Here is a 15,782-nt window from a genome sequence, read left to right on the forward strand (position 1 = left end):
TGGTCGTCGCTACCGCTGCCGTCGTGGCCGGCGACGCTCAACGTCAACGAAGTCGTTTGCTGTGTTGTTGTGGCTGCCGTGTGCGCGTTGTGTGATTGTGTGTGAGATTGTGCGCGCTTACTTTCCAAAGGGAATAACCAAGGAGGGCGACGATGACGGAAGTGAGAAAAAACAGCACGGGAGTAGTGGCGGTAAGGACAACACCGGTTAGGTCGGGCGCTTCCGGGCCACCATCATTCGAAGGAACATTGGTTGGGACTACAGTATGGGCAACCTGTGGGGTACGTGGGCCGTAATTTCCTCCTAATTCACCGTCTGCTGTGGGAGGTTCTGATCCTAATCCAAAATCATTATCGCCATTTGTTGTATTAGGACCGGTATCGTGATCGTTAGTACCACTAGGAGGGGAGGCAGGACTTGAGGAACCAGGGTTTTGGAGACCAGTAGAACCTGGACTGGATGGTTCTGAAGCAGAGGATGAGGAACTGCCACTTCCTCGCCCACCTCCTCCTGGTGCTCCTGGACCTCCTCCTCCACCGTGTTCAGTACCTCCTGTGGACGCTTCGCCGCTGGTGGGGCCGCCTTCGGAACCCGATTGATTTGGGTTCGGGTTCGGTTTGGGTGGATTGAGAGGAGGGGGGTCGTCGGTGCCGCCATCGACGCGGGCATCCGCACCGTCCGCGGGTTTACGGGCTTCACCATCTTTACCCGCGGGACCACGAGGACCGGATGGACCGGAGAGACCAGTTTGACCTTTGTCCTTAACAGAAGAAGTATCCGCCAGTGTGGTCGGAACTTTGTTGTCCTCAGTCCCCGTGATTGGGTCGGAGGGAGTAGTGCTGGCTGTGGCGCTTCCACTGGACGTGGATGCGGATTCTGCAGCTGCAGCAGGAGCTGGAACTGCCGGGTCCGATGCTGTAGATGGTGTTACTGGTGGATCCCCTGAACCTTGTGTCGGCTGCCTGTCTGCACCTTGAGCTCCTAAATGGGTACCAGGGGGAAAAGGGAAAATCTAGAAAGTTTCGAACCTGATGTTTTTTTCGGTCGCTGATGGTTGGCTGACGACACGGTGCGTCTCTGGACGGTTGTCCACACCGGCGGCCACAGGGTTCAATGGATCATTGACCACGGGGACGGGGGGCTGCAGCCAGGAAGGACGGACCGGCGGGGAATGTCGTCAGGCACAGGTGCATCGGGAGGACAGCACCCACCAGCAACCACCACGCCAGGTGAGCCGCATGATGATAATCTTGTTAATGTGAAACTTCCGCACAGCACGGGCACTGTGAGCATAGTCACGAGTTCCTCGTACAATAGCGGTGCACGTTCCAAAGACCTTATCGAGAAATATGGAGTAAACGAGAATGAACACACGCGCTTAACGGGCCGAACAGGTGACTCTAGTGATGGGGAGAACTGTGGCACAGGGGTGCACGCACTACGCAGACCCTTGAAAGATAGTCGAAAACAAAAAAAAACAACAAAACCCACAAAGCACCAAAAACAAAAATTTTCCGGAGACAGAAACCACGGAGAGCGATAAACCAAACGTCGAATGAGAATGACGGGCGGGAGCGGGATTTGGAGCGATGGGTCGGCCCCGCTATGTGGACGTCGACGTCGACAGACAGACACACATACTGTGTGTGTTGTGTGTTGTGTGTGTTGTGTGGCACAGAGAGAGAGTCTTTTCCCGGAGTGGCACCAGCCAACCACCGTTCGCACCGTGCCCAACCATGAGCGATGGACCACGAGTCACGGACCGGTGGTCAACCGTGCGGGCAACCATGAGCGAATGGACCGCGGTCACCGATGATCATTGTCGTAGCCATACAACGTACACACTTCAGTGTACTCATATTTCCACTTGTTCCCGTTGGGAGCCCTTGCAGGAACTCCAGGAGCAGGCACTGAACCGACACAGAATTTAGAGATACCTGCAGGCAAGGCCTCTAATGGCCCGGATGATTCTTCCAACACGAACACCACCGGTGTTGATACTGCCAATACTGACAAAGCAACAGTTGTAGATCCGGCACCAGTAACTACTGGTAACGGTTCCTCAGCCTCCGGTGGAAGTAAACCTGATCCAACGGAGGCACGCAATACTGCTAAGGATGATAAAGCCCATGATGGGCATACTGCCGCATCCTCTCCCACGACACAACCATCTCAAGAGTCCCAGCCCCCCACGGAAACAGTTACCTCCACTGATCCTGATCAACATGGTCACAAACATGACACAGGTCCCTCTGGTGCAGCTGGTCCTACTGGTCCCAGTTCTACTGGTCACCAAACCCCTGCTTCGTCCGGACCCGGTTCCACGGGTACTAGTACTACGGGTGCTACCTCCGGAGAAGGTTCAAAGGGCAACTTCGAACTAGATATAGCACTTCCAACAGGAGGGGGTAACGTGGGTGGATCATATGGAACAGGTCCAACACCAGGTCCAAAGGGGCAATCTCCGCAGAATGTGCAACACGATGGCCCCTTCTTCCCTGACCTAACCGCCGACGTCCTTACCGCCACTACCCCGCTCCTGTTTTTTCTCGCTTTCGTCACCGTGGCCCTCCTTGGTTATTCTCTGTGGAAAGTAAGCATGCACTCTCAAGCTCACACCACGCACAACACACAAGCTCGCACAAATAGAACCGAGTGCAAAATGGACCAACAGCCGTTGCCATTTGCCATTCCACTGTTCGCGTCCCACGTTCCCCAAAGGAACGCGAACCAACTGTACTATACCGAAGTAACTGCAACAAGAAAAAAAAAAACGATACTATTTTTAAAAAAAAATAAAAAAAAAACTACTAGGGATTTATATCCCTAAATGCCGCATACATGGTACAATGGAGGCAACGAAGGTTGGGCTTGTGTGACACAATATATTAGATATTTGGGTGTTCATGGGAAAAGGATATGGGTACGATGGTATGCAGTATTGGTATATATATACTCTTGTAATTATACAGGTTTATTTTTCCGGAAGAAAAAAAAAAAAAAAAATCCCTAAAACCTTAAGCCCCCTACAACTTCTTAACCCGTGAACCGTAAACCCTTATTCTTGAATCCGCAACATGGAATGCAGCATACGGATTCCTGAACCTTAAAATCCTCAAACAGTAAGCCTCAAAAACCCGAATCCTAAATCGGTATTCCGCAATCACATAATCCTGAAACCTTACAATACCGGAACCTTACAAACGTAAAACCTTACAATCCTCAAAACATACAATCCCAGAAACCTTACAATCCTCGAAACCTTACAATCCCGCAAAACTTACAACCGCGGAAACCCTACAACTCCGGAAACCTTACAATCCGCAAACTGTAAACCCTAAGCCCCACGCCCCACGGCCCAAGTCCCAAGCCCCAAGCCCCAAGCCCACAAGTTCGCTATACTTATCCTTTATATATATATGCTCCTTACACTGTTCATTAAATCTATTCACGCTTTGTCAAAGAAAAAAAGGCGGTATACGTATATAAGTTTGTAAACTATATTTTCACGTGCATTATTCGTGACCATATATAACAAAATGGGAACAACCTAAACGACGATTGCATGAATTCCAATGAAGATACATATATAATCTTCCCCGTATATACATCAGAATAATGACCCCCCTAAACACTGAAACAATGTAACTTTGAGCACGCGGCTCTACACCCAAAAAAGTGTTCGTCGTTTCCATTTGTAAAGGGTATAATTTATCTTAGGCTTATTATGTTCCTCACCATTATACCTGACTTAAAGAGAGTAATGTGTTATGCCACATATGGAATTTTTCTCTGTTGAATATGCTGTTTTGTGCCATCACACCGTTAAAACGGCGACGTAGCTGATGAGCCCGTATTATATTTGTGAAAAAGGTTGACCCCTTTAAGTAATGTTGCATCATATAATATGTACCAGAAATGGGTTCTTCTCTGTGTTCTTCCGTGCTTCCTTCTTCCCTTATATTAGGGTGCACCTGAATTATTTATGCAAATCATATTTATGTATTTACGTAAGAATAGTAAACCTCCTACAAAATTGATTATATCTGTATTCAGTATTAGCTAAAACAGAATAGTATTACGCGCATAATCTATACACCTACATGTGGAAGAAGGAAAAAACAATTTTATAACTGATACATATAAACAACATATCGCAACTTGTAACATTTTCTAAACGGAAACGAATAAACACAATGACCTTCCTTGTTAAATTTTCTATATTTATGTGTGCCCTGTGCTTATGGCAACTTGCTGACGGTGTATGGAACAAACCACTGTATTGTGGAGGAGTTACCACACATTTATTGTGATAATATCTTAATGCCTTCATAATAATTATAAATCTGCCGCCTTTCCACTTATTTTCACGTTCTATATCATTCTATACTCCATAACAATCCCATATATTCCCGTTCTTTCTATTTACGTTAGGCAAGCACACTAGGTACATCATCGACTAATGGCACAAGCCCATATGACGCTACGGATGCAATTACAGCCGTATCGTTGAGTGATGGAACGGATGTAGGGAAACGAGGCCCACGTAATATTTACGACGGTCGTGCGACAGGGCGCCAGAAGGGCACGATGTTCGATGACATGCGCAAAAAATTAAAATCCAAGGTCAAAGTAAACCAGGCACAGAACAAACAGAAGGAATCACAGGATATAACCGCAGGAAATAGTTGTAGAAGAGGTTTGAAGAAATGGACACGTTGTAAAATGGGGAGGAAAGCATGGTTGGGGCTTGTAGTAGTGTCCACAGTCCTGTATCCATTCCTTATATCCCCCGTAGCACAAGGCCTCGTGAACGCGGCCGTAATGTCGCAAGCACCAGAACTCGCTTTGTGGATCTCGATGTGCACGTGTGGAGCCTTTATACTCATTGCAATTATGTATGCCTGCCTGCTAGTATGTTTCTGTTGCTCCAAGACAGGAAAATGTCTATTGGATAAAATGTGGAAGAAGAAGGAGAAGGAGGAAGCTCCCGCAGAAACGAAAAACAACGAAGGAGAAGTAAATAAGAAACAGGAAGCACTTAAAGAGCCAGTAACATTTCATAAACAGGAAGTACCTAAGAAACAGGAATCACCTAAGAAACAGGAAACACCTAAGAAACAGGAAACACCTAAGAAACAGGAAACACCTAAGAAACAGGAAACACCTAAGAAACAGGAAACACCTAAGAAACAGGAAACACCTAAGAAACCGGAAACACCTAAGAAACAGGAAGCAGCTGAGAAGCAAAAAGCACCGGGGAAGCTGAAACTACCGTGGTCACTGAAATTACCTAAAAAACCATAAGTACGTGCCGTATTCTATTTCTCGTAGATTATGTTTACGTTAGGATATGTTATTCGTCTGGTTACAGGATCGACAATCTCATCATGTCGTACAGATTTTGTGTGATAGGCATATGTTTCCTTTAAAGCATGTATCCTATAGTTGCGTGTTCTACATTATAATGTTGTTTGTGCTCTTACCAATATACATGGTTTGTGTTTATGTTTTATTATTTGTTCATATGATGAAGTATGTATTGATATTATGGATGAGGAACCCAATTTAGAAGAAAAAGGGGAAAAGGGTCCCCATATTGCACATATATAAGGAACTATTATTTCATATCCAAAATGTAACAATACCTACGTGATGATTACTGCTAATACATTACATAAAGGGATTTTGTGTACTATGTAGAATGTTGTTGCGTGTATTGTTTTTCCTTATAACGCTTCAAAAATTCTGGCGATGCAATAATATCCCCCTTTTTTGGCACTATTATTATGTACACGATAATAACAGCATACGATGTGTAGCATGTAATATGAACCCATATGTTGGTACGCGGCCAAGTGTAGCAGCATCTACAGTTACAGCCCCGCTGAACGAGGGTAGGGCAGGCTCCGGACCTGTGCTTCCGGAAGCTGCTCAAATCTTTTTGAGCAATGGTCCACATATAATTCGTTATGCATAAATTCGTAAACTCGTCGCGCGTACTCATTCCCGCTGTACTGCACACTCATGCTCGTCACCGAGCCGGGGCCGTTCTCTCGGCAATGGTGCATTGCGCTGATCGAAGATGTGCTATGTGCGTGTGCGCTGTGTTGCCCCCGCGTTATGTCCATGCGTCACGGTGGTGTCCATGAATACCTCGTACGGCGTGGCAACACGAGCCCTGCGTGCGCAGCGTGCTCGCCATCGCATGAGGACCATACATTATGCTGCTCCAGCTACTGATGGGTGCGCGCGGGTGCCCCGTGTAGTGTCGCTACTCGCGGTGCATATGAGGCCTGGCGCGTGGTGTTGCGTCTGTGGTGGTTCGGTTCCGCCCGGTGCCTGGTGCAGGCTTGTGCGCAAGGCTGCCTTGTGGTCCAGGCGCACGGTTCTATACTGCGCGTGCGGTGCTGACACCACTCTATCGCGCATGGCGACCACATGCTGCGACTCTGCTACCGCCTGCGCGTAGTCCGCGCGCGTGTCGCACGTGGTCGGCTCATTTTCGTGCATCTTATGCATGCGCCTTCCGTGCCCGCCGGTTACCACGCGAGGCGCGTTCACGGCGCACGCCGCGAAGTTCTTGGTGCTCTGCCGTGGGCAGTGCACTGCACGCCTGATGTCCTCGTGCACTGTTCTTGGCTGCTGCACGTTGTACCTTACGGTTTTGGTCATCCCTTCTATTGTGCGCCACTCTTTGCTCTCATGTTGCCGCGTGTGATTGGGCTCCTGGTGCGTCCACTACACGTGCGGCATGCATGCAGCATTGTTCTGTTCCTGTTCTCCTGCGCTTGTTGCGCATACCGTTTCATGCCCTACTGGTGCCGCCGTGCCTGCGCGTTGCCTGTCCGCACCCGGTTCTGTTCACGTGCGCGCGGTGCCCGGACCTTGCAGTGCACTGAAGCCGCGTTGCGCACTTTTTGCAGCATCCGCTCCCATCGCACCTCCTTTGTTCCCCTTTGGCGCTTGCTACTGCGCGCTTCGCGAGCTTTTGGTTGTTGCTCCTCTACATGCCGTAGTTGGAGGTTGTGTATGTTTCCGTGCAATCCTGTTCACGCAGTCCCGCGCGTGCTTGCTGCTGCTTTTCTCCATCTTTTTCACCACCGCGCCTTGTTCCGCTATGCGCTTGTCCATGGCCGTTTCTCCATTGCCTCGCGCACTCGCGCGTACCCTTCACGCTTTTTCCATATGCCACTGCATCCAGTTGCGGCCTTCTGTTTGTTCTATCTTTCGCATTTATGCATGTAGCGCTACTGCACGTGTTCGTTTTTTTTTGTTTTTTGGTTTTTTTTTTCCTCTCATCACCCTCGAGCTGCCGCTGTTCCCTGTTTTCGGTGCTTTTGTTGTTTTCTTTTTTGTGCACCTGCCTTTCTGCCTTTTACTTTTTTACTTCAGTTTTCAATGTGCGATTATATCCTTCGCTCTTTTTTCTTCTGCCGCGCATGTTCATATGTCCTGTTTTTCCCCTTTCTTTTATTTTATTCTTTTTGTTTTCTTTTTTTTTCTGCTTTTGTCATTTTATTTTATTATTTTTTTCTCCTTTTTTCTCCGTTTTTCTCCTTTTATCTTTTTTTTTGCTTTTTTTTCATTTTTTCTCTTTTTTTCTCTTTTTTTCTCTTTTTTTCTCTTTTTTTCTCTTTTTTTCTCTTTTTTTCTCTTTGTTTTCCTTTTTTTCCTTTTTTCTCTTTTTTCCCGTTGTTTTCCCCCCCTTTTCCTCATTTCTTTGCTCTCCTTCTACTGCATCCCTTTTGCATTCCCTTTTGATGCATGCTTGCTTTGCGCGCCAAGTTTTTGCGCCGCTTTCGCCTTTTTCATATGCATTCCTGCATGCTCATGTTGCGCAGCCCCTTTTGTTCACTCTTGTCACGTATCCTTACCCTTGGATGGCATTCCTATGCTTTTTTCGCGATTTCACTTCGTGAATCGCACGCCTCTTTGGGTTTGTTGTTTTTTGGTTTTTTGGCATTCTACGCCTAGTCTGCGCGCTCTTCGCGTTTTTTATGCTTCTGTTCTTTATGCTTTTGCATTCGCCTCAAGGCTGTTGTTCGTTCCATGCGCTTATTCCATTGCCTGCATATTGAACCTGCGCGCGCCTCCATATTTTATTTTCCACTACCTCTCATACTATTTGTCATCTTCGGCGTCCACGACATTGCGTCCGTTCATGGTTTTGTGTTTGCATGCTGCCTGCATCTCGCACCTGCGCGCGCATACATCTTTTATTTTCCACTGCGTCTCATACCATTTGTCATCTTTGGCGTCCACGCCATTGCATCCGTTCATGGTTTTGTGTGTGCACGCTTGCTGCATATGGCCTCCGCGAGCACACCATCGGTCTGCCTGCAAAGCGTATTCGACCTAGCACCCGCTCACACGCGTCGACCCACGCGCCCCACTCAGCACCGGTATTGTGCGCGCGCAAACGTGGCCGGGTAAACGGGATTGTCGAATAAGTAGCCGAGTAAGCATTGTGCCCAGGGTAACCAGGCGGAACATTGTCTCTCCGAGCACACGCGTCGACCCACGCGCCCCAGTGTAAAAAGGATTCGACGCAGTAGCCGAGTGTAAGAAGGAGGAGAGATTGTCTCTCCGAGCACACGCGTCGACCAACGCGGCCGGATAAAGCACATTGTCGACGAAGTAGCCGAGTGTAAGAAAGGAGGAGAGATTGTCGCTCGGAGCAAACGCGCCCCGGGTAAACGGCATTGTCCGAGTGTAAGAACGATTCGACGAAGTAGCCGAATGTAAGAACGGAGGGAGAGATTGTCTCTCCGAGCACACGCGTCGACCAACGCGGCCGCGTGTAACAACGATTCGACGAAGTGGCCGCGTGTAAGCATTGTGCCGAGGGTAAGAACGAGGAGAGATTGTCTCGCTGAGCAAGCGCCGCCGAGCAACGCGGCCGCGTAAACGGATTGCCACCGAGTGAACGTATTTGACGACGTAGCCGAGTGTAAGAACGAGGAGCAGATTGTCTCTCCGAGCAAACGTGGCCGCGTAAACCGCATTGTAGCCGAGTGTACGAAAGGCGGGAGAGATTGTCTCTCCGAGCCACGTGCCCTGGTAAGCCGCATTCGACGCAGTAGCCACGTGTAAGACAGCAGGAGGATTGTCCCTCCGAGCAAACGCGGCCCGGGTACACGGATTGTCCGAGTGCAAGACCGATTCGACGAAGTAGCCGCGTGCAGCGGTTCCATTAGGGCGTTCGAGTAAACGATTCAACCAAGTAGCCCCGGGAAGGACGGCGACCACGAGGGCAGCAACGACGGCAGAAGAATTGTTGTTGTTACGGCGGTTTTTAGGTGTACGCACACAGAGAGACAGTGTGTGTGACAGGCGTTTAGTGCAGACCGGTGTAGAAAGGGGGGCGGGCAGTGTATATTAATGACGCGTTGTGTGTGTGCGGTAGTCGTAGTAGTACTTTTTTGTTTTCCTTTCTTCTACCACCACGACGGCACGAGGACGGCAGGACTGCGGACAGCGGAAGGCGCACAGAAGCAAACAAGTAGTAGTTTGTGTACTAATATCACGACTTTGCACACGCAGTCAGGAGAGGCGTGACGGAAGCGGTAACTGAGATGGTGTGTGTATATTTTTTTTTTGTCGTTGTGCTTTATTGAGCGGTGCAATAGTACTAGTAGAAGTAGTAGTACAGGTAGTAGTAGTAGTAGTATAAGTATTAGTAGTAGTAGTAGTAGTAACAGTAGTAGTAGTAGTAATAGTAGTAGTAGTAGTAGTAGTAGCAGTAGTAGTACTAGTAGTAGTAGTAGTAGTCGTACTTCTTTTTTTAAGAAGGGGAATAATAACGTGTTCAATATGCCTGGGCTTTTTGCAGCCGACATACTGTATTTTCTAGGGGCATGGGATGATTATCTGACGCACATGCACATCACGGACGCAAAGGCATATTGGGTGAGTTCATTAGTGCAGCACGTTGAACCAGAAACAGGAATGCTACATTCCACGGAAATACTATATATACGTTAGGAACAGTATCCTGTACGTGTGCGTGACACATTTACGTGAGTACCCAACACTACTAGTGGTATTATTGACATGCATAGGGTGCACGCCCATGACACAATTGTTCGGCAGGGCACCTGTAGATCGGTGCACTAGACTGTTCCACGGACACAAAGCCACCGGTGTGCATGCATATATAATTTGTTCTATGCGCAGACCAAAATATTGGAAGAGGTTGATAAAATCTTTGGAGCCTTAATCCACAAAATTGGTGAAAGTCACGCTTCGATTTCCGGCTTCTGTGGACACTTATACAATGGACCGTATGACGGATTATGCCGTAACAGATGTCAGGACATTACGAAAATCCTGCTATACACGAGAGGGTATGATTACAACAAGAAAAGTGGAAAATGGGAAAAAAGGACCATACCGGAAAACGGGAGCAGGAATTTTAGGGCGTATTTAGAATGCATACTAGGCAGTGAGGTTTTATTCCGGCTATATGGACGTCATACAAATCATCAGGGACTTATAAACAGGGTTTCCGAAGAGTTAGACACGGGGACAGCATTTCCGGCGCAGCAGACATTCGACAAGGGATTGTGCGCGAAGATAAATTTTGGGTCCATCATATTTCTATCGCGGAATATTCAAGAGAAGTTGCAGATTGGATTAGAGGGCTTGAATACAGGTTGGGCGCGTGCGGACGTAGGCGCAGCGCGCACAGGGCGCACATGTGGATGGGAAGCTGAAGACGACGCTGGTGAAGACCAGAAACCGCACAGTGAAGAGGAATGTAATCAGAATGGGACGGTGAAGACAGCGGCAGCTGTGCTAATGAAAAGGATAGCAAGCTGGGTGGGCGATCCTCAGAACATTCCGAAGTTATGGAACCTGTTACAGGACATGCACCATAACCCGGGATCGCACACGACATGTGAATTACAGCATAAAATACAGCAGAGGATAAAGGACACGGTCAAGGAAGTGAAGAAAGAGGCGGAGAAGCAGGCTAAAAAAACTGTGAAGGTGCCGGCCCTGCAGGAACCCAAGAGTGCAGAGGACCACACGGACGGTAAGAATACGTTTCGTAAGAACAAGCACACGGCCGCATACTCACACGGCCCGATACGGACATGTCCGCATATGGATCGCCGCCACCACAACAGAACACGGCTGGCAGAACACGCACACACGACGGAACAGCACGGTCCCTTCGTTGAGTCGAGCACAGCACCCCCTCGTTGAGCGATGAGCACAGCGGCGACCACGACGGCAGCGGTGGCGACGACGAAGTGTAGACGTGGTGTGCGGCGGCCACGACGACGGCCACGACGACGGCCACAACGGAAGCGGTAGCGGTAGCGGAGAGGAGATGACGGCCACAACATACAAGTTGTACTGCTACCATCTAGCCCAGTTCACCGCGTACGCAGTCCACCTCACCGTACGCTTGCTACCGCCTGACCCAGTCCACTGAGTCCACCTCGATCCATGCATCGACCCACTGCATCGAGCCGGACCCCCACCCTGCCGCTACCTGATCGAACCGTCCCGCCCCCTTCTTTCTGTACCACTTGTGTCGTTTTTTTTTTTTATCATCTTTCGACCATCTTTCTTCCGTTGTCCTCATTGCAGGCGCAGCGAAACCGGCGGCGACGAAGCCGGCAACAACTAAACCGGTAGCACAACCAGACGGGGCAAAGAAAGAAGAGAAGACATCGTCACCATCACCATCACCAGGGTTAGAACCAGTAGGAAGGGCAGATACAACAGCCGGAGGAGGAGAGGCGTCCCAACCACAAGCACCTGCATCTCCAGTATTACCAGCAAGACCACCTCCTCCTCCACCCAGGAGACCATCCACACCAAGACAAGGTCCAGAAGGAGGAGGACAGGCAGCAGGGGCAGACGCGAAGTCCACAGCGAACACGCCTGCGGATTCGGATGCACAATCTCCAGGTAAGACCACATGTTCTGATAGTAGCGGCACATCTACAGGTGTCTCCATTAGTTGCGGCAGTACCTCAGACAGTGATCTGGGGCTGACATCACAAGGCAAAAAACTCCTGGAGGCGGCAGACAAGAACAAGGACGGTACAGCCTTGAGGGAGTGTAACACACGACGGTAGTGTCCTGAGTGCATGTCGACCACAAAATCAAACAGAGCACACAAATCACAGACATCCACAATTTCCGCAGAGACAGCGGCAGCGAGCAAAACCACACGTCGCATAAGAATGCACGGGGGCAACAGCGATGGGTCGGCCGCGGGATGTAGACGTAGACGTCGAAGCAGACAGACAGACACATACACACTGTGTTGCGTGTTGTGTGTGTTGTGTGTGTTGTGTGGCAGAGAGAGAGTCTTTTCCCGGGGTGGCACCCTGCCAACCAACGTTCTTCTCCTGGCCCGCCGTCCCCGTGGCACGATGGTGCCGACCATCAGCGACGGACTACAACAACCGTGGGACCATCCATCCAGCGACCGACCGTGTGGTCAACCGTGAAACGGCGCAATCAACGATTGGTTGCAACCATGTGGCCAACCATCAGCGGCCGACCATGAGAACCGTGGTCAACGACCATGGGCAACCATGCAACTCACACACTTCATTTTCGTCTTTCCACCCAAATTATCAGGTAACGATTCTACTGAGAAATCTCCTAGACCCGCAGTAGCAGCACCAGCAGCAACACCAACCTCGCCAGCACAGGGATCATCAGGATCATCATCAACACCTGTGCCAGCCCCACCCACGCACCCCGCAGGACGACCATCATCAGCGACACCACCAGGGCAGCAGACATCACCTGTGTCGTCATCTACGGACACATCAGCACCATCACCAGTGCAGCCATCACCCCCCACGGCGGCGGATGATGCTGTAGCTCACTTTGTTCCCCCTCCATCGAAACCCTACGACCCCAAGGATCTCATCCCCTACACCCCCGCGCTGATCCCCGCGGTGGTTGGTATTGCCATCATTGCATTCTTCCTATGGAAGGTAAGTATATATGGCAATCAGGGCATGCCCGCATGTGCAGGATGTTTATACCTCAGAAACTCCCTACGCGCACCAATATATGATCGTTCTAACCAATATGCCCCTACACCCGCGTTCATTCCTTTTATCCTACCGTCCTCACCCTCCTCTTTACCCCCCTTTTTCTGCTTAGTATTGGGCCTTCCTCGCCAAACGACGACGAACATATCGAACCGTTCGTGACGTCCCGTCACAGCCACTCGACGAAGAAATATTGCAACATCTACAACGCGCCGAACTGCCGCCACCCGATTACGCGTACACGATGGTTAGGGATACGCGGGGCGCATCTGCTGCCGGCCGACGACGACGTCATCCACGCGTGCATACACGCACGATCATCGAGCTACATCTAGAGGTGCTCAACGAATGTGAAGCAACGGAATGGGAAAACGTCAAAGACGACTATTGGAAGATTGTCGTGCACGAGTTTGCGCGTGACTTGCAGCAGGACGTGGACACGAATAACAATATCTTGGGTGTCTCTACCTCAAACCAGGCTTTATCAGGGAACAATGTTTCGTCCACCCTCAATCCACCCAGTGACTCGGATGGAACGCATCCATGTCCACCGAATGACCCCGATGCATGGAAGTGTATGGAAACCATACAGTTAGAAACGTACCCTTGTCGACCTCATGACCCCGATCCATGGAGTTGTATGAAAAACATACAGTTAGCAACGCACCCTTGTCCACCGAATGACCCGGATCCTTGGAGTTGTATGGAATCCATACAATTAGCAACGGAACCTGGTCCACCGAATGAGGACGACCCCGATCCATGGGGTTGCATGGAAACTATACCGTTAGCAACGGACCCTTGTGCACCTAACGCAGACAACCCAGATCCGTGGAGTTGTATGGAAACCATACAGTTAGCTACGGGCCCTTGTCGCCCTAACGAAGAGGAGCCCGATGCATGCAGTTGTATGGAAAACATACAGTTAGATGCACAACAGAATGCTCATTCCAACCCCGAGCACGCGACGTCCGACTGCACCCAATGCATCCTTTGGATTGACCGGCACAAGCACCTATTGCAGCAGTGCACGCGGCAGCCGTGGTTTTTGCAATTAAAAGCGCATTGGCAACAATACCTGCGTGAGCACATGGCGGCAAACGCTGCATCCGGTGAGCACAGGAAAGCCGCAACCATGGAAACGCAGAAATTGGAAGCATGGAAAGCGTGGGTTGCAACACAACATGCGCAAGTGCGTATGTATTGTGAGGAGGCGTGGTTTCAACATTTGTTGAATAATGTACAGGAGGAGACAGTATCGTACAAAGGCCAAATACCTGGCGTGGGACACGACTTACACGTGGAAACTGTAATGGCAGCAGAACATGTGCTACGAGTGAGAGATGCACCACGCATGCAACCACTGCATCGGCAACCTTACATGAAACAACCGTTCACCGCTAAAACATGGATACTGATCCTGGCATTCGTCATAGAAGAGAGCGAAGTCGAACGCAGTTTGCAGGATAGGGAGTTATATGTGGATGCTTTATTACAGAATATGCGACATTAGTATGACGGGGCATATGCATGCGCCATAACGCATGCTAACATTAGAGCACTTTTACTTCATTATGTGCTATACATAATATATTTCGTGTTTGCACTATTCCATACCGTCTTTTTTTTTTTTTGCTGCTCTGTTCTGCTTTCTTCTGTTTCTTTGTGCTTACTTTTGCCTTGTTTTCTTTCTTGTTATGTAGTCAACTTCTTTTAACATGACTATACAGATACGGTTGTAGAGGTTAAATGTATATAGAACATGTGGGTTGATATGACTTAGGTCGGAAGTTATTTGTTATGGCGTTGTGAGGGAGTACGTACTGTAGTGTAATTTTTTCCGCCCTTTCTTTGACCGCACCAACACGGCGGCAGCCGCACGCACAAGCCTTGACGCGAGACGCGTTGACGGGAGAGGCGTTGACGGGAGAGGCGTTGACGGAGAACGCGGTGACGGAGAATCGTACACGGAGACGGGGTGACGCGGACAGACGTTGACGGAGAATCGTTGACGGAGAGGTGTTGACGGGAGAGGCGTTGACGGAGACGGTGTGACGGAGAGCCGTTGACGCAGACGGTGTGACGGAGAGCCGTTGACGCAGACGGTGTGACGGAGAGGCGTTGACGGGAGAGGCGCTGACGGAGAGACGGCGTTGACGGAGAGGCGTTGACGGGAGAGGCGTTGACGGGAGAGGCGTTGACGGAAGAGGCGGTGACCCGGAGACGGTGTAACGGACAAGCGTTCACGGAGAAGCGTGACGCGAGACGCGGTGACGGCGACGGGGTGACGGAGAAGGGGGTGACGGATAGGCGTTGACGGGAGAAGCGTTGACGGAGAAGCGTTGACGGAGAAACGTTGACGGAGACAGGGTGACAGGGGAGGCGTTGACGGAGACTTGGTTGACGGAGGGGCGGTGTCGGAGAGGCGTTGACGGGAGAGGCGCTGACGGAGAGGCGTTGACGGAGAGCCGTTGACGGGAGAAGCGTTGACGCGAGAAGCGTTGACGGAGACGGGGTGTGTGTATATTTTTTTTATTTGTTGTTGTGTTTAACGCGCGGTGTGTAGTAGTCGTAGTAGTAGTACTGTTGTACTTTTTTTTTTAAGAACGCGAATAAACTGTGTTCAATATGGCTAAGGACTATGGCAATGACATACTGCCCTTTCTAGGGGCATGGGAGGATTATCTAGAGAAAAGGAACATACATGACGCACGGACATATTGGGTAAGTCTAATTCTCCAGGAAGTT

The 15,782-nt window shown here is 49.8% G+C and overlaps 2 protein-coding genes across 2 annotated transcripts; one reads left to right on the forward strand and one right to left on the reverse strand.

Annotated features, from left to right (window-relative positions):
* Window positions 1-43: 43 nt before the first annotated feature.
* AK88_05567 (uncharacterized protein) lies at window positions 44-1,193 on the reverse strand (the record flags this gene model as incomplete). Its single annotated transcript, XM_012483169.1, has 2 exons — window positions 44-981; window positions 1,163-1,193. 2 exons carry the CDS (start codon window positions 1,191-1,193, stop codon window positions 44-46), a joined length of 969 nt encoding a protein of 322 aa, XP_012338592.1.
* A 543-nt stretch (window positions 1,194-1,736) lies between these two features.
* On the forward strand, window positions 1,737-14,547 carry AK88_05568 (uncharacterized protein; the record flags this gene model as incomplete). The annotated part of the gene is made up of 9 exons (XM_012483170.1): window positions 1,737-1,824; window positions 1,893-2,593; window positions 4,435-4,699; window positions 4,799-5,279; window positions 9,633-9,912; window positions 10,180-11,041; window positions 11,605-12,063; window positions 12,610-12,974; window positions 13,147-14,547. The coding sequence occupies 9 exons, from the start codon at window positions 1,737-1,739 to the stop codon at window positions 14,545-14,547; spliced, it is 4,902 nt and encodes a 1,633-aa protein (XP_012338593.1).
* Between the last annotated feature and the right edge of the window lie 1,235 nt (window positions 14,548-15,782).

The sequence above is a fragment of the Plasmodium fragile genome (assembly GCF_000956335.1).
Source record: "Plasmodium fragile strain nilgiri unplaced genomic scaffold supercont1.161, whole genome shotgun sequence".
Classification (NCBI taxonomy): Eukaryota; Apicomplexa; class Aconoidasida; order Haemosporida; family Plasmodiidae; genus Plasmodium; species Plasmodium fragile.